At 45.2% G+C, this 24,279-nt stretch overlaps 1 protein-coding gene across 1 annotated transcript; it reads right to left on the reverse strand.

The window, feature by feature from the left end:
* Nucleotides 1–11,292: 11,292 nt before the first annotated feature.
* On the reverse strand, nucleotides 11,293–17,302 carry LOC147662870 (uncharacterized). The gene is made up of 2 exons (XM_086950833.1): nucleotides 15,751–17,302; nucleotides 11,293–12,223 (listed from the first exon to the last, which is right to left on the reverse strand). The coding sequence occupies exons 1-2, from the start codon at nucleotides 17,300–17,302 to the stop codon at nucleotides 11,601–11,603; spliced, it is 2,175 nt and encodes a 724-aa protein (XP_086806959.1). The 3' UTR covers nucleotides 11,293–11,600.
* Nucleotides 17,303–24,279: the final 6,977 nt, after the last annotated feature.

Below are 24,279 nucleotides of genomic sequence, written 5' to 3' on the forward strand. Positions count from 1 at the left end.
TTCCTTGTCCTCATCTCCCATGGTTGCTTGTATCGAATTTTTGGTTGCTGGCCTTGGTCTAAAAAAGCAACCTGCTTTTTGGAATTATTGCCTCTTGTTTCTGAACCAGACGAGTCAGAAGATGAGGTTTCAGAAAAAGTTTTGAACCTATTTCTTGACCTCCCTTGGTAGGTGGATAACGCCCTGCGAGAATCTGTCGGAGTCTAATAATCATCCTTTAGAAAAGGGTATACTTGATCTATTTTGAAGGCCTTAGAATCTCTCTCAAATTTGGTACTTTTGTCGATGATAGTATTGTCTTTAAAAACCTGAATCTCTTTATCAATTTTTTCTAGAAGACCCTTTGCATCTGTCACAGCCTGATTGTTTTTTATAGCCTGAGTGAGTTCCTCAATTTCTTCCTCTTCTTTACGGCAAAGTCTCTGTGCCGTTTCAATTGTATGAACCATCAAGTCTCTACTACATTTGGTGTTAATGTAGCTAAAGCCTTTTTTGTATTCAGTGTCCTCAACGAAGACCCCACGGGATAGTACCTCTCTTGAGGTGTTTCAGAAGAAAATGACCGTGTAGTTCTGTCCTTATATGTTTCTTATGAAGTCGAATCAATTTGTCAGATTCGTTCTGCTGTTTAGCAGAGGTACTAAGTGCAACAGACGAAAAAGGGGAGGATGGAATCAAATCTTGGATATGGCTCTCACTGAACGATAGCGTATCCTTTTCTGCCATACTATGGAAAGACGATGTCTTTCCGCAGCCTGACATCTATTATTGAGCTAGAAAGGAAACGGGATAAATCATGCACCCTACGTACTCTCGCGGACAATTGCCCGCCCTAAACTTTGTAAAGCTAAGCACTTTGTGTTGTGTTACTAATTTAATAGGGTCCAGCCTCCCCCACACATTATATGGACCTAACTCCTTAGCTTTACAAAAAAAAATGTGTTATACCTGGGCATCCCAAATTATTTATTGGCCTGCCGAAAGGTTGTTCAAAATGCAGCAGCCACAGCGGTTTCTATGGTAGGTCCTAGGACTTACATGACGAGTCATTTGAAAACTTTACACTGGCTTTCAGTGAAAAATAGGATTGATTTTAAGTCTCTTGTGCTGGCCTTTAAGGCTTTTCATAACAGTGTGGCTCAGTACATAAGAAAGAGAATTATACCTTATACCCCAGCCAGGACTTTGAGGTAATCGGCCCAACATTTGCTATTGGTGCCAAAATGCATCCGGACCAGGAAGGGGGGACGCTCCTTCCAGGTGGTAGTGGGAAGACTATGGAACTCGTTGCCTCTTTCCCTCAGACAAGAACAAGAGCTTCTCAGCTTCAGACGCCAGCTTAAGACCTGGTTGTTCCATCAGTAATGATGTTGTGGAGGATTGTGAGTGCTTATTGTCTCTCTTTTCAAGGGGGACGTCTTAGCACTGGGACACTCCTCGGAGTAGCCGTGCGCTTTACAAATTCCCCATTAACATAACATTAACAACCTCTCAGCCAAAGAACTCCACTGTTGCAGGGATTTTGTACATACAGAACTATGCACAAGAAAAAAGGACTTCGGTGAATAGGGGTTGTACCTACCTACCACCCAGCACCCAAAATCCCAAAACCGACCAGCTATAGTGTCTCATTAGCTCCCGAAACCTTCCGAAGATACCTAATGATTTTTATTTATTTTTTTGTCCTCATTCTGCAATAGTATGTGTAAGGAGTTGTCGGGGACCCGCCTCTCTTCTTTGAGACCTTCACTGCCCCTTTTTTTCCAAAGCTTGACCGGGGAGTCTCCCTTTGATTTTTTGGGGGGGTCCCTTTGTTTCCATTACATTTCCAATACATTTTTCTGGAGGGGGGAGCTTGCCATCCTGGCTACTCCTACGGGCATTCTGCCTGTTTATTTATTGCCATCGCATAATCATCGGACTTTGAGCATCATGGAGCAAGTTTACTGGAAGATTGCAATTACTAACTGGGTTGGTTGCAATCGTCCCAAATTTCCCAGAAGTTATATTTTCTACTACATTTCCCCCTCCTGTCCAGTTTATTTATTCTAAGAATCGAAGCCATCCATTCCCCGGGGGTGGGTGGTGCGGGACTTACCCACTTAATACATATTTCCCTCCTTGCCAGTAAGATTAACAAAAAGAGTAGGTTCTCTTCCTTCTTAGTTAGCTTACCTAGGCAATCTGGTCGGGCCACCCCAAATATAACAAGATCTATACTTACATCAGGTGGTCTTCTTAATAAGGTGCATAGGGACTTACCCACTTCCTGCCAAAATATGTCGAGCTGGGGGCACTGCCAAAACATATGCAAGTCATTGGTTTTCTCCAAACCACATTTTGGGCAATTCTTTGTTCTGGCCCGGTTGAACTTGGATAGCCTCTTCGGAGTCCAATAGGCTCTGTGCGTGGTAAACAAGTGGTTTCTCCTTAAGGCAGCAGATTTTACAATGGACCAACATTTTTTCATAGATACTTGCCATATATTTTGCGCGTCCAGCGTGGGCAGATCTTTCCCCCAGGTCGCTTCAGGAATTGGGAAATCCTCCTCACCCGCTAATATGAGTGCCCAGTACCATCAAGAGATTTCTTTATTTAAGAGAGCATTCCCCAGCATCTCTGTCTCCAAAGCAGTGTGAGATGTACTTCTTCACACAGTGTTTCCTTTTTTGTTCTCTTTCAAAGTGTTTGCCCAGCTGGTGAGTTGATAGAATTTGAATTTTGCTAGGGAGGCCGTTGTTATTGTTGTTAATTGGTCCCACTTGACTAAGTTGTTCTCAGTCATCAGTTGGCCCCAACCTTTTTAAAGTATTTAGGGTGGCCAAATTGGAATAGGAAATGTCCTACTCTTCCAGTCTTTGCTTGTAGGTATTCGGGATAGTGCTTATAGCTTTTCAATAAGGCTCTCGTGTACTTGAATTGAAAGGCTCTGTAGTATTCAAGTACGTCTGGGCTCGCTATCCCACCTTGTTCTTTTTTCCTCTTTAGTTTGCTCCATGCTATTCTTGTCCCCTTTGATGACCAAATAAAACTGGTTAGCTCCCCTTGGAGTTTCTTTATTGACTCCTTCCTACATTCTAATGGAATAGTACTGAAAATATACGTGAATCTTGGTAGAATAGATATTTTAATTATGTTTGATTTTCCCAGAAATCTCAGAGGTAGACCCCCCCTTACCTTGAGTAGTTGCCTGACCTCGCCTGCAATTCTGTTAAGATTTATCTGTGCCACTTTGTCCAGGTCTCTGACCAGCTCAATACATAGTTAACTTATCTTTCCCTTAGTATGAGGGTTGTTAATTTGCGTATTCCAGCTCATAATTTCTGCTTTTACCTGGTTAGTCTGATATCCCGATACCTAAGATACCTAATGATTAGACAACCCAGAACACAATACTCCTGACCTCGCTCACACACTCATAGCTGTCCACAACAAGAATATCAGAGTCACTGTATAGTTTAAAAGGTTTATTTTAACTAACGTGCTCTATAATGCAGTATACAAGCCACTACCAGCTGCAAAATGCATAAACACAAAACAGTTTGCATCGTTACAATACCATAGAGTACAAAAAGGGAAATCATGATATATATATATATTTGTAATTAATATGTTTATTAAGTTTATGCACAACAAATAAGAGACATTGACATACTACGCATAATGGTAGCAGCGTGTGACAATCAGAAGTAAACAGTGCAGCACCCTGCTGGCAATGGAGGTAGAGTACATCAAGCATTTGGACAACCCAATCCCCTCGGTGACATAGCTCTTTATATTATCTTAACCATTTCGTCTAAGTGTGGAGTCAGACGATCGGTGTAATTTGCATCATGCAGGTGGAATGCTGCAGGAGGAACTAATGGTCATGGGGCGCAGGGCGCTGCGGAGCAGAGGCAGCACCAAGGTCAGCGTCCATCGCGTTCGTAATTTCTGTCTTGTACAGAGCCCAAAAGTTATTTGGTCTGTTGTGGGGCAGAAACAGTTCGCTGTAGTGTTCAATCTAGGTGCAGCAGAACATCATATCTTTAGACCACTGAGCTATTGTAGGCGTAGGGCCGTGAAGCCAACAGATCGCAACACATCTCTTTGCTAAAAGTAACACCATGTCTACCAGTCATCGCAGCGCCTGAGGGAGATGCTTGGAGTACCCAAGCAATGCTAAGAACGGGTCCTGGACCAACATCAGTTCTGTGATTCGGTTTATTTCAGTAAATACCTGACCCCAGAAGCGGGCGATCCCCGGGCATGTCCAGGCTAAATGGAAGAAGTCAGCAATTTTTTCACCACATCTTTCCCAGTGAGACTCCTCTCGTTGCCAGGAACGGTGTAGACATTCCGGCGTGTAATCAATCCTGTTCAAGAATTTGAAGTGAACAAGTCCGTGTCGGCCATTCAGCGAGACACGTTTCGAGCTCGTGCAGCAGTAGAGCCCTTAGTCATCAGTAAGGTCTATCTGTAGGTCACGCTGCCAGGCCAGCCGTGGTTTAGGATATTTACTTACCCTAGCAGACCTTGTGGTGCAGTAAATCTTAGAAGCCATCTTAAGAGGTGTTTGTGCTCTAATGACAGCAGTTAGGGCCATCACCTCAGGGGGCTCCGCCATATCTTCACCCAATAAGTCCTTGAGAGCCGGTCTAATGCTATGGAATTTGGAATTGAGCAAGGAGCGTAGCTTCCCCTCCATTCATATCATCCCATGTGCGCGCTGCTACATCTGCGAAGAGATCCCCTATAGCATGGACATTTAGCATCTGTAAAGCGGATATAGCCCCCCTATCTTTACATGGTGCAAGCCAGTGGCACCATTCAAGGCGGGCTACTGGGGAATACAATAGATTGCCCGCCTGAATAGCCAATAAATAATGCCAGGCGGGAGCAACCGTGTTAAGGGAATCCAACATACCCGTACGTCTATCGGGGGGTGTAAACAGCCATGCTGGTAGAGGCCCAAAGAGCAGCAACTATTATCTCTACCCATACGTGCGGAATGTCAAACGGGACCTGTATCCAATGATATGCCTGATACCTTTGAGCAGCTCTATAATATAAATCCAAACAGGAGCACCCAGTCCCCCGAGCGAGTACGGCAATGTCAGTATTTGCCAGGCGACGCGCGCCTGCTTGCCCGCCCAGGCCAGGTGTGCTATTAGGAACTGGAGGCACTGGAAGAATACACGGGGCAGTACCATGGGTATATTCGTATAGAGGAAAAGAAAGGGCAGCAGCACAATCATTTTTATAAGGGACACTCTCCCCATCAAGGATAAAGGGAGGTGCACCCAGTGGTTAATATCCTCTTCCAACTTGGAAATATCGACCCCATAGTTCTCCCTGAAGACCACCTCGGAGACAGTGTGCAGTTTGATCCCCAAGTACCGCACCACCTCTGTAGACCACTGCAGTGGGTATTCAGGCTCAAAGGCCGCCGTGGCAGGGGTTAGGGGGAACATGATGGATTTGTTCCAGTTGACCCTTAGGCCAGACAGGGAGCCAAAGAGCACTTCCTCATGTAAGACCAGGGAGAGATTGGACTCGGGGTCTCTGACATAAAGCAGTGTATCATCTGCACAGGTGGAGACAATCAGGCGGTAGTTCGGAAAGCGAATTCCTCTATGGCTATGATACTCCTGCAGGGCACATTTCAAGGGCTCACCTATCAGGGCGTAGAGAATCGGAGATAAGGGGCAGCCCTGTCTCGTGCCCCTGTACCCTGACCCTGCACTTCAGGAATGACGGTCACCTGACGAAGGCCACAGGCCGAAATGCGTGTAGTGTTTAATTCCACCGCATTACCTACCTCAAGTCTTGTGCTCTGTTCCATCTTGTTGCCAACCTCAGTTTTCCATCGACCTAATTTCATGTCTGTTCACATAAATTCTTTTGCTTTATGTATATGTTATGCAATCATTTGTATTTTGTGTCTATATAATCAATATCATCTTATCACAAATAATTTATGTATGTTTATTTAAAAAAGAAAGAAAAAAACTATTTTTTATACATCAAAGATAAAATATATACAATAAAACCAAAAAATATAAAGGATAAAATATGTTGTTCTGTTTATTAATACATAAATGTCGCAAGTTAAATTTCAGATGTTAATTATACAAAGGGCAGTTTCGAGATAACTGTTTGCTATTGAGGGTGTTGCGCTCTCTATTTTTCCAAAATTGGTTAACTATTCCCTACATTTAGCAAACTAATTATTTGTAGGGGTCCCCTGTTTTTCAAAAAGTGTTTACTCATGGCCTGTCCATGAGGGGTTCTTTTTATATTTTTTCATATCAGTTTAACTATATTGTTTATGCAGGTTTCTATTGATACAATTGTTGGTCAATTGACACACTCATCTCTCATCTATTGATTACGTCGTCTCTTCCCCTTTCTTTGTAGTATAACGATTAATAGGATCGCAAAATTATCCAACACATAGGTAATTGTATACCTGATATTTTGTTATCTTAGTAAATAGTTATACATAATTATCCCACAATGGCCACTATAAAATCATTTGGCTTTAGCGATGAAGACTTTGTCTCAATGGTAGGATCCACGGTAGGTTTTGAATCAAGGAATAAAACTAACACTGAACAAAGTGAAGATTTAATCAAGTTATTAGCATTAAAAAAGAAATCTAAAAGGATCGAATTACATGGTAAATTTATACTAGATTATCTAAAAGCTGGAGCAATTCCACAAGGTCTTCAAATAAAAAATATCCCAGGCCTTTTTGTACAGCTAAAACACTTTTTAGAACGCTGGTCCCTCATTGCGAACCGTTGCTCGAGGGATCTGATGATGCTGATTGTAGAAACAGCAAAGGAAGTACTTAATCAGCTAATCCAAGAAATTACAGAACTTGAAGAAAAAATTAAATCATCTACTGTCATTTTAGATATCAAAAAGAAGCTAGATGATATAGATATGGATCTGAATTCCTATAGTGACTATCTGTACAAACGCAAAATGGATAAATTCCAAAAAGACCTTAGGTTCTTCAGTCATGAGAAAATTTACCCCTATCTGACAGAAAATTTCTATGCTCAATCTGAAAACACAGATCAAGATCACGTGCCTTTCCAAACAACTTCTAGAACTAATAAGTATACCACCTTTTCAAACTCCTCCGATTCTGGCAGTAATTCAAGCATGTCACCTTACCAACCTAGAGGCAATAGATTTAGATCTAACCAAGGTTATCGACCTTTTTTAGGGAGGCGTCAACAAAATCGAGGAAACTGGAGACCAAATTATCGTCCCCAATATCGGCCACAATATCAGAACTACCAAACCCAACAATATCCTCCTCAAGGACAATACCAGCAGAACCAAAAATATCAACCTCAGGGCCAGTACCAATCCCACTTCCAGGACCCTCAATCCAGCACATGCAGTTACCTGGAAACACGGAATGCCCGGTATTGGAGGGAGTGAAAACAATCCCTATATTCAATCTTAGTAATCATATAGCCACTACTTCCACACTCTCTATACTGTCAAAAGGACTGTCATTTGTTCCCCATTCTGGGTTGAATAAATTCGAATTGTTTAATGACATGATGAGCTTTTTTCGTAAGATCCGACTCAAAAGTTTTTTTGCTAGCGGAGATAATAATCAGTGCGATCAGAACAAATCAGGTCTAGCACCTAAATCAGTTTTTACACCAACTTTAGAGCAAGTAGCCCCTGAAATAGGTATTTTTGAAAAATTAGTCACCAACAAACTAACAAATATCACCAAAAAGGTTCCACATACTCCCTACAATATTTCTAAAAATGAACATCAGGCTTTACTTGAATTGACAGATTCAAGTAAGATCACTGTTAAAAGCTGTGATAAAGGGGGAGGGATAGCCATTTTAGACACAGCCAAATATGTGGAGAAAATAGAAGAAATGTTAAGTGACGCCTCTTTTTATGTTAAAATCCAGAAAGATCCAACGGCAAAAATTAAACAGAAAATATCCAAATTAACCACCAAGGCTCTTAACAACGGAGATATTTGTTCTAAAGAACATGCCTATCTTAACATGGATAATCCAAAAATGGCTAGCCTATATGGCATCCCCAAAGTTCACAAAAATGAATGGGACCCTCCTTTCCGTCCAATTGTCACAACTATTGGTAGTGTTACGGAACCTATATCCAAATATCTGGACGCTATATTGCGTCCATATATTGAAAAAATACCTGGTTACATTCAGGACACAAGACATGTCATCAACCAGTTTGAGGACACTCCATTCAATGCATATCGACAATGGATTGTCACTCTAGATATAGAGAGTTTATACTCTAATATTCCTCCTGTAGGCGCAATTGACGCCACAAAATGGTTCATAGAAACATATGAGATTGACTGTAATGTAAACTTTATCCTTGACTGTCTTAAAATTATTCTAGAAGATAACATCTTTGAATTTAGAGGTAACCTTTTTAGGCAAGTCAAAGGAGTTAGCATGGGCGCATCTTGCGCCCCTACAATTGCTAATATATATGTAGCACACTTTGAGGAACGTTTTATATTCAACGAGGTAGCTCCGTTTTTTGAGTCGGTATTCTATTAGTCGAGGTATATCGACGATATCATATTTATCTGGGATGATAATGAAGATATACTTCAAGAATTTATTTCCTGGCTAAATGTCTGTGATCCTAATTTAAAATTTACTGCTAAAATGACCAACACTGAAACCGAGTTTTTAGACCTAATGATTAAACATGACCAAGGAAAACTGATCATGGATCTCTTTTTAAAGCCCACTGCCCGCAATACTCTCCTTCTTTATAGCAGTTTCTATCCTGCCACACAAAGAAATAGTATTCCATTCAGTCAATTTCTTAGATTACGCAGAAACTGCACCAAATTAACAGACTTTGATGAAAGGGCTGCTATAATGAAGGAGAAGTTTAAAGAACGAGGCTATCCACACAGACTCATACGTGAGTCATGTAAAAGAGCAAGATATTATGATCGACAACATCTTCTGACAAATACCAAAACCAAACAAGATGCAAATCTTATATTTGTGACTAGACACTCAATGCTTAACAATCAGGTACGCCAAATCATATATTCTAATTAGCATATACTGAATGTCAACAAAACTGGTCAAGAAATAATACCCAAACCATTATTTGCATTTCGCAAAAATAAGAATCTAAAAGATATAATTGTCAGATCACGTATGCGAATGGATAAGAAAGACATACAAAGACATATCGTTACTGGGGATCCAGTAATTGGTAACTACAAGTGTGGAACTTGCAAAGTCTGTCCTCAAGCCATTGAAACACACTTGATTCAGCATAATGGTATCACCATCCACCTGAACTACATGACCAATTGTAAAACTAAAAATATCATTTACTTATTATTATGCCCATGCAATTTGGGATACGTTGGAGAATCTTCGCGATCTATCTGCACTAGAGTTACGGAACATAAATCGGCTATTCGCACGAGGAAAGTTAATGCCCCCTTGGTAGCTCACTACTTAGAAAAGGATCACAAACCAGAGGACATTAAATGGATCATTTTGGAAAAGATTAGTCCAAAAGAAGGCCTATGTACAGACCAAATCTGAAAAAAACGTGAGGTCTTTTGGATTTTCACTTTGGATACAGTAGGTACAAGGCTTAATATGAATATTCCATGGGAACAAGCGATTATATAAAATATCTGGATACATTTATGGAAATAAAATGATCATCTCTTTATTCCAGAAATCAATAAGTAAGTATCTTTATTCTTACTAACTTGTAAAAATCTTGGTCCCATCTACCACTCTTATATTCTATATATGGTTTCATCATTAGTATATATTTACATTCGCTTTATCACTGTTAGCCTGTTTTCCATGTCTATTTCTATGCCGACCGGAATGCAGTCTCTAACCAACATGCCGATCTATTTACTCGAGCTAGTCCCTTAACTATGTTTATGCTCCGTGTACACCAAGTCGCGTGGTCTACGTCACTCGAATTACTCGGCCTACGTCACTCGAGTCACCCGGCCTAAGTGTAGTGTTCATCCAACATGTCAACCCACTAATTTTAGGCTAGTCCTTTAACTATGTCTACACCCTATACACACCGAGTCGCGTCACTTTCGTCATTTCAGCAACTCGGCAGCTGATAATAATTATCGGCAAAGCGCAGTAATTTTAAACTATATATAGCGCTACAAACTGCACACATAAACACCACGACATAGATAGAAGTATCGTTGCTAAGCGGGACCATACCAAACAAAAGGTACGTTACGGCACTTTGGAAAAAAGTGCACCTATTGTTGTAGAGAACATTATTCTTAACTAAACGCCTGAAAACTCAATAGCGTTTCTTTTTTCTCTGTTTATGGTTTCAGAAATAAACAGTAAAGATATCGGATGGTCCTTAATAATATTGAGCAGCCATATGCTTAAAAAGGTAATTTTCACGATTTATTGTCTAGAATAAAATTCCCTATATAGAGCAATGTATGTATAAAAAGATAAAACGCTATGTTTATTTATCTAGATTATGCCTTGTGTACAAACGCAGATGGCGCCCTGAAGTCATCTAATTGAATCCCTGGAATATATATTGCCCATGAATTCAGACCACTCGCTTTGTTATAGCAGAAAAGGCCACTTTATTCAGGATATAAATAATCATAAAATTTCCCAACAGATCATCAATCATGTAGCTTTGGCATTTGAACGCAAACCATTTATTTATTTATTTATTTATCTCATTTCATTCAAAATTTGGACTTTATACCGAAACCATCAACTAATCATCAATAACTTCCCCAACATTTTCCTTCCATTTTTCCCCTCCATTGTTGTGTCTAATTCCCCCTATCTAACTAATAACTAGAGGAGCCCGCTCTAGGCTTCTCTTCCCTGGGGATTTTATGCCGCAGCCATCTGTTTGGGAAACGCATCCTGAAGTGGCAACTAAGATTAGAAATCTTAACTCATGAATGTACCAGCCTTCCAACAAGTACATCATGCTTTTTTTTTTTTTTTTTTTTTTTTTTAAAAAGGGGTGGGTGGGTGGGATTCTGATTTTATTGACAAACGCCCTCTCTATCTACCTACGCCTGCTCTCCTCACTAAAAAACGCCGTCTAATCTGCCCTAAACGCTCTCCCTGCCTCGCGCTCTTGGACCCTACCATCTGTGCAAAAATCCGCAGGGGGAGACGTCTCGCGCCGCTCCCCCTGCGGAGCCATTGCCCATGAATTCAGACCACTCGCTTTGTTATAGCAGAAAAGGCCACTTTATTCAGGATATAAATAATCATAAAATTTCCCAACAGATCATCAATCATGTAGCTTTGGCATTTGAACGCAAACCATTTATTTATTTATTTATTTATCTCATTTCATTCAAAATTTGGACTTTATACCGAAACCATCAACTAATCATCAATAACTTCCCCAACATTTTCCTTCCATTTTTCCCCTCCATTGTTGTGTCTAATTCCCCCTATCTAACTAATAACTAGAGGAGCCCGCTCTAGGCTTCTCTTCCCTGGGGATTTTATGCCACCCAGGAAAACCAACGAGTTTTCCTGTCCCCACCTAAAATAGCACAAACATCTTGTTCATAACTTGGAATTGCACCAAACGTTGACCTGTAGTTCTTGTGCAAGCATGTCTCTTATTTCCACTAAATAGTAGGCCATGCCTATCTGGGACAGATGAACCCCGTCATCCCGGAAAAGGTGGCTCTCGCTACCCGAGATGCTCTCATGTCGCAAAACCCCAATCTTCATAACCTTACAAAAAACTTTCATGGCTTTATTTAGTTTCCTCCTGGCCTTTTCGACTGCTCCATGGGACCTGGCCTGCCGCCACGATTGTCTGTAAACAAACTCAGTCCAAAACACACGAGTGGTCGGCCAATTTATCCTTAAAACTGTCAAGTCAAGTTGCATTTGCTTGATGAGCGTGAGTCCTGACATTTTAACCAAGTCATTCTCACCCAGATGTATTACCAGTTGATCCGGGCATCCTCGTACGTGGAACATTTGCGATAGAATAGGAAACAAATCAACCCACTTCATTCCTCCTTTACCCTTCCATACTACCTCGTGCGTCGCGCTAGGGATACCCAATGACCTTCCGTAAATCTGCTTCTCCGCAAACAGGGCTGCCCACTTTATAAACGAATGTCCCACCATCCAGGTCTGTTTCTTAAACTTCGAATTTGCCCCCCGCACTGTACCTGGAATGAAATGAAAATTAGACCCACACAACCTATCAGTTTTATAAAACAACAGCAAAATCATTTTCTAACATAACGTTTGTAGCTGCTAGATTTCCATCTGCCTATGCGCTTTAGCACATCCACACCTAAACCCAACCTGCCAGCCTCTGTAGCCGCCCCTATCCGAAAAGAGTGTGTGGCAAAAAACTGCGGGTTTTCCCCCATAAAGGTCAGCGCTTTTCTTAACACTGCTAAGAATTGAGAACTTGTAATCTTCCTCCCAGATTCATGTATGAAAATCGGTCCCTTCTGAAACTTGTCCCCAGAAGCAAAATGAACCCACTCTTGCACCGGGCAACAATCTGCTACCCCACTCTTGCTCAGAAAAACCCACGTCCCTCGGCCTAGCTGATCTGTTTTCGACCTCCTCACCCAAATTCCTAATCTGTGTTCTCCTACCGAAATCTCAGCACTGGATAAACCTGTGTCCTCTCCCACCCCCAAAACTTCCGACACCCTGAAAGCCCCAAAGAACATCCAAATCATAGCTAACCGAAAACGCCCCACCTCCCAAAGATCATAACAAATTAAACCCAACTGATCTAACAACTTCTGCAATAAGTCAAAAGTGATGGGAGCTCGCGGCTGCTGAACAACACTTGACCCCCTCTGTACACCTTTCAACATTCTTCTAACTAATTGATCCTCAACCGGGTCAAAACCCCAGAACAACTGACCGTAAAATGATAAGCCTGACAGTTTTCCTGCTATGGTTGTATGTGACAAACCTTTATCTATGAGAGTCAAAACAAAATCACAGATACTACCTTTGACCTTCCCCACTGACTCAGATCTGCCCAAACTCTGTGAGTACTGTACAAACTCTTGCCACGCCTGCACATAGCTTCTTCTAGTCGAAGGGGCAATGGACTGTTCGACTATCTGACGTATCCTCACTCCCCTAGGGCCCATATGTTGTGCGGCACTGTCGTTTTGTGGAAATCTGCCCCAGGCGCCAGCTCGCGGAACTTCTGCCACTGAAATCGGGAAAGAGCATCAGCGATGGAGTTATTAACCCCTGGGATGTGTTTAGCCTTAAACATCATGTTGAAACTCAGACTTAAAAGCATAAACATCCTCAGTAGTTGCAACACTCTAACATCCTTAGCCTTTTGGTTATTTATCAAGTTCACCACTGCCATGTTGTCAACATGAAATAACACTGACCTGTTCTTAAATTCTTTGCCCCACACTAGCAATGCTACTATCAGTGGAAAAAGCTCCAAAAAGGCTATGCTCCTGCCTTGACTCTTCCAATGTACTGGCCAACCCTCTGCACACCACCTGCCTTCCCAGAAGATACCGAAACCAATGGATCCCGCTGCATCTGAGTATATTTGAACTTGCCAAATGAAGTTGTCATCCACAAACTGTAAAGGTACACCATTAAAATTGTCCAGGAAGCACAGCCACACTCGCAAATCTTCCTTGATGTGTTTCGTCACTCGCACTCTGTGGTGTGGGAGATACGCTCCTGATAAAGCCATGCCTAGACGTCGACAAAACGTCCTCCCTGCCCTCACCACCCGGCAAGCAAAGTTCAGATAACCCAACAAACGCTGCACCTGCCTCACTTCAATCTTAGTGGTATCCATAATCGTGAGGAGAAAAGCCTTAATTTCACAGATTTTACTCCGTGGGAGGCGCGCATACATCTGTTTGGTATCCAACTCTATGCCCAAAAAGGTTATGACTGTATCCGGTCCCTCGGTCTTGTCTGGTGCTAACGGGACCCCCAAAACTTCAGCCCATCTCTGAAAATGCATCAATGCCTGTTTACATTGCCCAGTGTTTGCTTTTCCTATGAACAGAAAGTCATCTAAGTAGTGACAACTGACACTTTCAGGACACGTCTGGGAAAAAATCCAATGTATGAATGTGCTGAACATTTCAAAAATCGCACAAGAGGCCGCACAGCCCATTGGCAATACCTTGTCGACAAAATAATGTCCTTCAAAGAACATTCCTAATAGTTCAAAGTCAGTAGGGTGAATTGGCATTAAACGAAAAGCAGATTGAACATCACATTTGGCCATTTCAGCTCCCTTGCCCATTTTTGTCACAAGCTCCATTGCCTGATCGACTGTTGTGTAGGATACTGATGTGTCGACTTCTGATATAAAATCATTGACAGATCCCCCCTCTGGCCAGGATAAATGCTGTATCATCCTATATTCTCCAGCAGCTTTCTTGGGAATAACTCCAAGAGGAGAGACCATCAGATTCGGCAAAGGGCAATGCCGGAAAGGGCCCGCTATTCTACCAACTTCGATTTCAGTTGCAAGCTTCTTACGGACCACTTCCGGCAGTTCCTTCGCCGAACGTAAATTGTCCGCCCACCTCCGGTGCCTGGGCCCTTGGTATCCTAGTTTAAAACCTTCTTGAAACCCCCAGAACAATCGAGCTGCTGAATCAGTATCAGGATATCTATTTAACCAGGGCACTAAGTTGTTCAATTTAATTGGAGTAGGCGCCTTTTGGGAAAGTATGGAAAGGGGCACCTCTACCTCTTGTTGCCCAGCCCCCCTGCTCTGGGAACCGCTGCTGGTCACCGCCTCTGTACCCACCGAAATTCCCTGCCGGTGCATTACATTGCGTAAGCGGATGCCGTCCCCCACAATGGGAACAGTCGTGTTTGAAACGGCATAATGGCCTGTTGCACATGCCCCTGTTGTAATTCCAGCAGGCTCCTGTACCTGAAGAGAAACCTCTTCCCCCTGTACCCGCTCCAAATTGAGCGGGACGCCATAGAAAGGGCCGGTATGGGACTGGCAAGCCACTTGCTGTATGCGTCGTAGCTGACGGATGAGACGTGGACATCCATTGAAGCCACAACTCTGAATCCACATCACCCCAAGGCTTTTCTACACAGATGCTAATACGAGCTCTAAATTCCTCATCGTAATTCAGCCAAGAGTATCCACCAAAATGTGAATGTGCCTTCCTGACTATGTCCATATATTTGTACAAGGCCACAGATCTGTCAGGATACCTTTCACAGTAGATGCTCGCATAAATCAAGAAAGCTGAGGTCCAGTTCTCAATCGTGCGAGGCACCCTGGGACGTCGCGCCAACTCCCATTCTTCCTCTTTTGACCCCTCTTTGGCCTGTAGATCTCGGTGAAGCAACTTGAATATATCTACAAACTCGTGATTCCAAATTCGCTGTTTAGTTTTTTCTGATAAGTGAGAACCCAAAGGCATCGCCAGACCCATATAGGGAAGCTTCTGCCTAACGTTAACATTTACTCTTTGATCGGACGCCGCCTCCTGTGTATTCCCTCCCACCACGACCGGTAACTCCTGGGGTAAATCTAACGTGCCTGTTGCTGTACTGGACTGCAGCTTACCTGGAACTGCCACGGCACGTGGTACCACAATCTTTCTGCCCTCACCTCCCCCCACAAACTCCACCACAGGTAGTTGCCTGACATTCACTCTGTCACTCCTTCCCTCATCCCACACTGCCCACCATTGATGCTTACCGCATGGTAGCTGTCCTGCCCGCCGCTGTAATTCAGTCGGAGCCATCCGCTCTTGATAGTCCCGTGGTGTCACATTTTGAACCGAAGAGTCCGCACTTGACCTCTGGAACAACAAAGAAGAATTCGTTGCCCCCCCCCCAATCCTGACCTCTTTCCCCACATTACCCCCAACACTTTGTTTTGAATTTACACTCTTTTTGCCTTTCTTGAAATTCCCAGCCTGACTCCTGGATGCCTGACTAAACTCACCACTCCCTTGAAAACCAGCACTAGTCCCTGGGCAAGCTCCGTCTCCCACCCCCCCATCAAACTGTGACCAAATCAGACTTGAACTCCGCTCTTGAGGCCTATCTGATCGCACAAAATCCGCTCTGGATTCGCTAGAGTAAACTTGATCAAGCTCCCCCGTATACCTTGACACTATAGGGGCAGCCGCATTAACAAATGGCCCATTCAAAGAATTCACCATTTGCGCTTCAACCATGTCGCGCTGTGCTCTCGAGTTAGCCACCTCTCTGGAAACATGGCGCACATTTTGTTTGTCAGTGAACATTGGGCGCTCCACCCAAAGCAACTGACCGTCTCCGCTCTCGCCCTGCGCGCTCTTTCTGTGTGGAATATCATATGGTGAAGGGCGTGCACATGGAAAAACATATTGAGTGTCCCATTGCCCGGCGTCTTGATCCCTAGGCAAAAGTCCATGTCCTTGGTCCTGCTCGCCCTCTACTTCTGAGTCAGTCTCTTCATAATATTCTTCTTCTACCTCAGAATCACTCACATCCTGAGTCCCTTGACCTGGGCCCTCTCGCTGACCTGTCTGATGCCCCACCGCTGAAACCAATGGGGGCTTCCTCGCTCCAGTCTCCACCACTCTTGTCAGCCTGGCACTATTCTGAGGTATAGGGATAGGAATCAGCTGAATGAGGGGGGCACTGGTGGGTTGCGTGTCATAAACTATTTCTTCTTCGCTGTCGCTTGAATATGCCACTAAAGAACCCGACCCCCCTCTCATGATGAAGTTCTGACTGGCAGAACTCTGCATATAGTCCTTGCCCGTCGCATCCCGCACGGGAAGACAGCTAAAGGTGTGGGAAGGTAATGCCAACCCCTGTTCACCTATTCTGTCTTGCGTAAGGGCCACCTTCTTAATCGCTTTTTCTTTCCCTTTTCTCTTCAGGGCTACCTGTGTACCCTTCTTAGCCGCTCCTGAAGGTACCCCCGCCACCTGCACATTTACCTCAGCTCCAAAGTCACTTGCTGCCTTCTGCCGTGTGAGGGAAGACGCTCTACGCTCCTCTGTACCCCTTTCCATCTCCACAGGTCTTAAGGCTGCTTCCGCACCTGCGCTCAAGGAACGAGCTCTCACCTTCTTCCTCTTGACAGAAGCCGGTTGACAGGCTTCAATGGCAATTTGAACCCCTTTTGCCGCTTGCCTCCGTGGTGGGCGCTTCGGGGGGAGCATTTCCTCAAGTGCTGCTTGTGTCAGCATGTCCTCCCTACCTTCCTGCTGTATTACCCTTAAGGCAGCTATTAAATTTTCACTCATATCCATTTCTCCCCTTCAACAAAACCCTCCTTTTCTCTCACTAAATACACTATTTTCTACAGTAATATCAATATAAACACTATCTACTCTCACTATTCTGATTTTATTGACAAACGCCCTCTCTATCTACCTACGCCTGCTCTCCTCACTAAAAAACGCCGTCTAATCTGCCCTAAACGCTCTCCCTGCCTCGCGCTCTTGGACCCTACCATCTGTGCAAAAATCCGCAGGGGGAGACGTCTCGCGCCGCTCCCCCTGCGGAGCCATTCTACATATGTTCGGCTGAACGTATTAAGTCTATAAGGTAATTAGACCAGCTCCTATATATATCTACTGTCCCCATATTAGCCATACAATCGGCACTAATACTGCCCTTCTTTTTACTGTTCCCATTTCAACACAGCCAATTAGCTGACCTATTCCTATATCTGAAAACCAGCCTGATTTTATCCAACTGTAATCTATCGATCTAAGGTGGACAAAACTATCTAAGTAAGGTATATAAATATTTTCTTGTTACCTACAACAATAAGGATAATATAATCGAGTAATATCACCCATATTCACTAAACAGTGGACCTATTACTCAAATATATAAGCCACTTCATACTCTTTACACCCTGCTTGTGCCATTATAAAATAAGTGCTTTGCACCTGCTTTTCACTTTGTCAATATCTTATTATAACTATTGACACGTATCTTCCTTTCATCAATGGCACCCGGAGATATAACTGTAACTGAAAGAGCTGTATTTTACGCATTTAACTAATTTGGCATTACAATCATCAGCTTTCAATATATTTAAAAAAAATACGTTTCTAAATTCCCTGCCCCCTTAAAAATAGGAAAATACTATAATCAATAATAGTCTCTCTTATTTACAGAGTCGTGCCATCAGCCAACCACCTGTTCTGAGTTTTTAATATTCTATCCCTATTGGAAACCCATCATTCCATGTACATTCACTCATTAAAAGTAAGTAAAGACTTTAGATCGGATTATCAACTGAACATATAGTTGTAGCTATAGATAGATACTATCTCAAATGACGTTATAAATCTATATACTGGTTTAAGTTTTCGCTCTTTTCTCTCTATCTTCCCAATGTTTTAAGAACCTATAAATAAGCTAGTTGAACGGACATGCAATTTGTCCTTCAATGCACACTATTTGGATATACATGTATCTAGATGAGCCTAGAATGATGTCAACTTGACCAATGATTCTAAAAATTGATAATAAGCAATGATGAACACATGAATGATACCTGCCTTATGTTGTTTTATAATAAATTGATACTGACCCTATGTTAAAAAATTTAAAAAATATCATGTTTAGTTTTGAATGCGACTGATATATTTATGTGTTTTTCCCTTTAGATTTTTTGTTGCATATTACATACTGTTATGTCTGCACTTCACGAATGATGGTCACCTGACGAAGGCCACAGGCCGAAACGCGCGTAGTGTTTAATTCCACCGCATTACCTACCTCAAGTCTTGTGCTCTGTTCCATCTTGTAGCCAACCTCAGTTTTCCATCGACCTAATTTCATGTCTGTTCACATAAATTCTTTTGCTTTATGTATATGTTATACAATCATTTGTATTTTGTGTCTATATAATCAATATCATCTTATCACAAATAATTTATGTATGTTTATATAAAAAAGAAAGAAAAAAACTATTTTTTATACATCAAAGATAAAATATATACAATAAAACCAAAAAATATAAAGGATAAAATATGTTGTTCTGTTTATTAATACATAAATGTCGCAAGTTAAATTTCAGATGTTAATTATACAAAGGGCAGTTTCGAGATAACTGTTTGCTATTGAGGGTGTTGCGCTCTCTATTTTTCCAAAATTCGTGCCCCTGTATGTGCATATAGGGTTAGTGACCTGGGAGCCTATTTTGATACGCGCTGTGGGAGAGGAATACAGTACGGCAAGACGTTGCCGAAACACCTCTCCCATCCCCATGCCGGTGAGGACCTGTCTCCGGAAGGGCCATTTGACCAGCCGGTGGCAGAGGCTGGCTCTATCTGCTTAGCGCTGTGCTCAACTACTATCACACTGTAAGCGCTGATTGTGTATAGCGTGTTTTTAACCTTAGCGATTGTAGGCTAATCTTAAAAATTTGTGTGTAATAATTTGTGTAAACAATCTCTGATTGCACCTCACCTCTAGGCTGATTCTAAAAGCTTCGGTGACTACGCATTCCGCCTACTCCCGCCCCGGTTCGCCGTGTCCATTTCTGGGCGTTTGATGCGGAGGGTGAGGAGGAGCCTAGCACTTCCGGGCTCAGGGCTGCCAGGTCAGCGCTCTAGCTGCGCTGCAGGTGTTTAGTACTTAAAGCTAAGTAGAACGCAGTCGGTCGGTGGAGAAGAGTCTAGCCGGTGGCAGAGGCTGGCTCTATCTGCTTAGCGCTGTGCTCTACTACTATCACACTGTAAGCGCTGATTGTGTATAGCGTGTTTTTAACCTTAGCGATTGTAGGCTAATCTTAAAATTTTGTGTGTAATAATTTGTGTAAACAATCTCTGACTGCACCTCACCTCTAGGCTGATTCTAAAAGCTTCGGTGACTACGCATTCCGCCTACTCCCGCCCCGGTCCGCCGCGTCCATTTGTGGGCGTTTGATGCGGAGGGTGAGGAGGAGCCTAGCACTTCCGGGCTCAGGGCTGCCAGGTCAGCGCTCTAGCTGCGCTGTAGGTGTTTAGTACTTAAAGCCAAGTAGAACGCAGTCGCGCGGTGGAGAAGAGTCTAGCCGGTGGCAGAGGCTGGCTCTATCTGCTTAGCGCTGTGCTCAACTACTATCACACTGTAAGCGCTGATTGTGTATAGCGTGTTTTTAACCTTAGCGATTGTAGGCTAATCTTAAAAATTTGTGTGTAATAATTTGTGTAAACAATCTCTGACTGCACCTCACCTCTAGGCTGATTCTAAAAGCTTCGGTGACTACGCATTTCGCCTACTCCCGCCCCGGTCCGCCGCGTCCATTTCTGGGCGTTTGATGTGGAGGGTGAGGAGGAGCCTAGCACTTCCGGGCTCAGGGCTGCCAGGTCAGCGCTCTAGTTGCCCCTATCTTTCTATAAATGTGTATGGGCCAGCGACCGCGCAGCGGACGCGTGCAGCGGGCGCGTCGGAAGCGCGCCGAAGTCGAGCCAAAGTCAAGCCTGTCTGCGCCGGTCCGCGGCCGGACGGGGCTCGGGGCCATAAATCCTGGTAGACCAAAGTCCCCCATTTTACGGTATGGTAGACAGGAACTGTTGGATCTGTGTCCTACTATCATCCTTCCATGTAAACACACTATGGAGGCAGTATCACTGCACAGCTGCTCAGTGTGTCCTTTTACTCCTGAGGACGCTCCAACAATAGCGCCCACTAAAGGGCAGATAAAGGCGGCACTGATAAACTGCAGATCTCTCAGTAAACATAGCACTAAAATTTATCACTTACTTGAGGATGATGCTCTAGACATCCTGTTTTTTACCGAGACCTGGTTAGGAGAACACTCAGACCCTGACATAATAGAGGCTATGCCACCTGGCTATTCCCTCTCCAGACTGGACAGGAAGGACGGCAGGGGTGGAGGGATTGCAATCGCAACCAAAGCGCCCATGGAATGCTCCATATCTCCCCTGACGATCGATCATTGTGAAGCAGGCTCTTTTACCATTAAATAGGGCCTCAACACTCCCTCTCGGGTATCCTTGTATATCGACCCCCAGGTAGGCTGTTCGATTTCACGGCTAGCCTAGTGGAAGCGACAGCTCACCTAGCCTTGAGAAAAACCAGATTCATAGTGCTTGGAGACATGAATGTTCATTTTGATGATCCCCTCGACAAAGATGCTTTGGACATCAGGTCAGAATTATATTCCCCACAGTTAGATCTAAAAAATCAGGACCCCTCACACAGACTAGGACACCTGTTGGACCCTGTATTTGGGAACTGGACCGGAGTGCAAACTCTTCCTCCACTACCGGTACCCTGGTCTGATCACTTTCTAATTCCGCTGCAGATACGGGTATCTGAGACTGAGCCTAAAAAAGATAGTGAACATCGTTATCGGTGTCGGAAATGGAATTTTTTTTCCCTCAATCAATCAATCAATCAATCAATCAATCAACGCATTTCTATAGCGCGCTACTCACCCAGAGGGTCTCAAGGCGCTGGGGGAGGGGGGTCTGCTACTGCTCGAACAGCCAGGTCTTGAGTTGCTCCCTGAAGGCGAGGTGGTCCTGGGTCAGGCCGAGGTGGGTGGGGAGGGAGTTCCAAGTCTTGGCGGCGAGGTAGGAGAAGGACCGTCCCCCTGTGGTGGCTCTTCGGATGCGGGGGACGGCGGCGAGGGCGTGGCTGGTCGATCGAAGCTGGCGTTTGGGAGCGTAGAAGTTGAGGCGGCTGTTGAGGTATCCTGGGCCTTGGTTGGGTAGGGCTTTGTGCGCGTGGGTGAGGAGACGGAAGGTGATTCTCTTGTTGACCGGGAGCCAGTGCAGGTCTCTCAGGTGTCCGGAGATGTGGCTGCGACGGGGGATGTCCAGGATGAGTCGTGCTGAGGCGTTCTGGATCCGCTGTAGTCTCTTCTGGAGTTTAGCGGTTGTTCCGGCGTAGAGGGAGTTGCCGTAGTCCAGACGGCTGGTGAGGAGGGCCTGGGTGACCATCTTCCTGGTCTCGGTGGGGATCCACCGGAAGATCTTGCGTAGCATGCGCAGGATGTTGAAGCACGACGAGGAGACGGCGTTGACTTGTCTGGTCATGGAGAGGGAGGAGTCCAGGATGAAGCCCAGGTTGCATGCATGGTCTGTTGGTTTGGGTGCGCTGCCTAGGGCGGGGGGCCACCAGGAGTCGTCCCAGGCGGCGGGTGAGGATCCCAGGATGAGGACTTCCGTCTTGTCCGAGTTCAGTTTCAGGCGGCTGTTCTTCATCCATTCGGCTACCTCTTTCATCCCTTCGTGAAGGTTGGCTCTGGCGGTGGCGGGGTCGTTGGTAAGGGAGAGGATCAGCTGGGTGTCGTCGGCGTAGGAGATGATGTTGAGGTTGTGCTGGCGTGCGATGTCTGCGAGGGGGCTCATGTAGACGTTGAAGAGGGTTGGACTGAGCGAGGAGCCTTGCGGAACGCCGCAGATGACCTCGGTGGCTTCTGATCTGAACGGAGGGAGGCGGACTCTCTGTGTCCTTCCGGCGAGGAAGGAGATGATCCACTCCAGTGCCTTCTCCTGGATTCCGACGTTGCTGAGGCGCTGCACTAGTGTACGGTGGCAGACAGTGTCGAAGGCCGCGGTGAGGTCTAGGAGGATGAGGGCTGCTATTTCTCCGTTGTCAAGCAGGGCTCGGATGTCATAGGTGGCTGCGATCAGGGCGGTCTCGGTGCTGTGGTTGGCCCGGAAGCCAGACTGCGAGGGGTCGAGGGATCCGTTCGTCTCGAGGAAGGCGGCCAGCTGCTTGTTGGCGGTCTTCTCGATGACTTTTGCAGAAAACGGGAGCAGCGAGATGGGGCGGTAGTTCTTGAGGTCGGTGGGGTCGGGTGATGGCTTCTTTAGTAGAGCGCTGAGTTCGGCGTGCTTCCAGCTCTCCGGGAAGGTAGCGGTGTCGAAGGAGGTGTTGATGATGTCCCGCAGGTGGGGTGCGATGACAGCGTCGGCCTTGTTGAAGACGTGGTGAGGGCAGGGGTCGGTCGGAGATCCGGAGTGGATGGAGTTCATAGTGCGGACGGTGTCTTCGGTGCTGATCGGAGTCCAGGCGCGGAGGGTGGTGGTGGGGGACGGTGGTTCAGTCGTGGCGTTCGTCGGTTGAGTGTTGAAGCTGTTGTGTATGTCCGCGATTGTAGGAAGGGGGAGTCTCTAGTTGGCGCAGTGCAACACTAGCGACAAGGAGGGACTCTCCTCTTCCTCGTCAGGGCTGAGGGTTACCTTCCAGACAACCTCTGCTTACCCTCTAGGTAGTGTGGCTTAAGCAGTCGCAGGCTAATCTTTGGGGCATATAGGTTAAACACTCGCAATAGTACACCTTTACAACCATCACACCACACAACGAGACCAGACTGTATTCTGTAAAAATATATATCTTTATATAGATTTTAAGCAGGCTTGTGAATACAGTCAACGTACTTTATGAAAACGGTTGCCAGTTACTTAGTTCGGGTTACCACAGTTCTTATGCAGTTCTCTTGAGGCCCGTAGGCCGGTGTTAACCAAAGTTCTTGTGGAGCCGGCGGCTTCCAGGGGATCTGTCCCACGTCGCGTTGCCTTCCCGGGATCGCTGATCGTTGCGGCTCTTCAGCCGAGCAGGTCACTGGTCATCCGGGGCAGCGGTGTTCTGTGGCGGCAGGGTCCTCTCCTCGTCGTCCGCTCCGACCCTGGAGGTGGCGGCTGTGCGGCGGTGACAAGTGGCAGTACGGTCCCCAAGTGCAGGACGTACCCAGCCAAGTGTCGGTGCAGCTGTGGGCTCACAGCTGGGCTGTCGGGCAGGCTACCGACCTTGCGGATTCTCGTAGGGCAACTGCCCGTCTTTGCAGGTGAGGGACTGCTCGTGATGCAGTCACCTCGAGAGCTCGGACCGGACGGGTCCTCCTTTGCTTTGCTCTCGGGCTCCCGGTGCAGTTGCGGTCACGGTGTTCGGGCCAGCGGCGGCTGGTCCTTACTTTGCTCCCGCTGTTGCTTTGGGCCCCGGTCACGGTGGTCGGGAGGACGTCGATGCCGTAGAGGAGATTCCTCTGTCGGTACTGCGGCGATGGTCAGCACCCGCAGTCGCTTTCTTCCAAGGGGGTTAGCGTCCACTGGTCCTGGGACGCTGGTCAGGGGGCAAGTTCAGTTGCAAGCCCTTGGAGATCTCTTCAGCAGAGTTTGGCACAAAGTAAAGCAAAAGTCTTCTTGTAGTCTTTTCTCCTGTCTCTCCTTCGGCAGCAAGGCACCAGACACAGGCAAGAGTCAGCACCCTTCCTTGTCTCTCACGGTCCTTCTCGTCGGGCAGAGTCCTT

The sequence above is a fragment of the Lissotriton vulgaris genome, unplaced genomic scaffold (genome assembly GCF_964263255.1).
Source record: "Lissotriton vulgaris unplaced genomic scaffold, aLisVul1.2 SCAFFOLD_875, whole genome shotgun sequence".
In the NCBI taxonomy this organism is placed as follows: Eukaryota; Metazoa; Chordata; class Amphibia; order Caudata; family Salamandridae; genus Lissotriton; species Lissotriton vulgaris.

Coding starts and splice junctions, on each gene's coding strand:
- LOC147662870 (XM_086950833.1), bottom strand. CDS start 17,302: ATGGATATGAGTGAAAATTTAATAGCTGCCTTAAGGGTAATACAGCAG. Junction 12,224..15,750: donor GGCAGGACAGCTACCATGCG/GTAAGCATCAAT, acceptor ATTTCATTCCAG/GTACAGTGCGGGGGGCAAAT.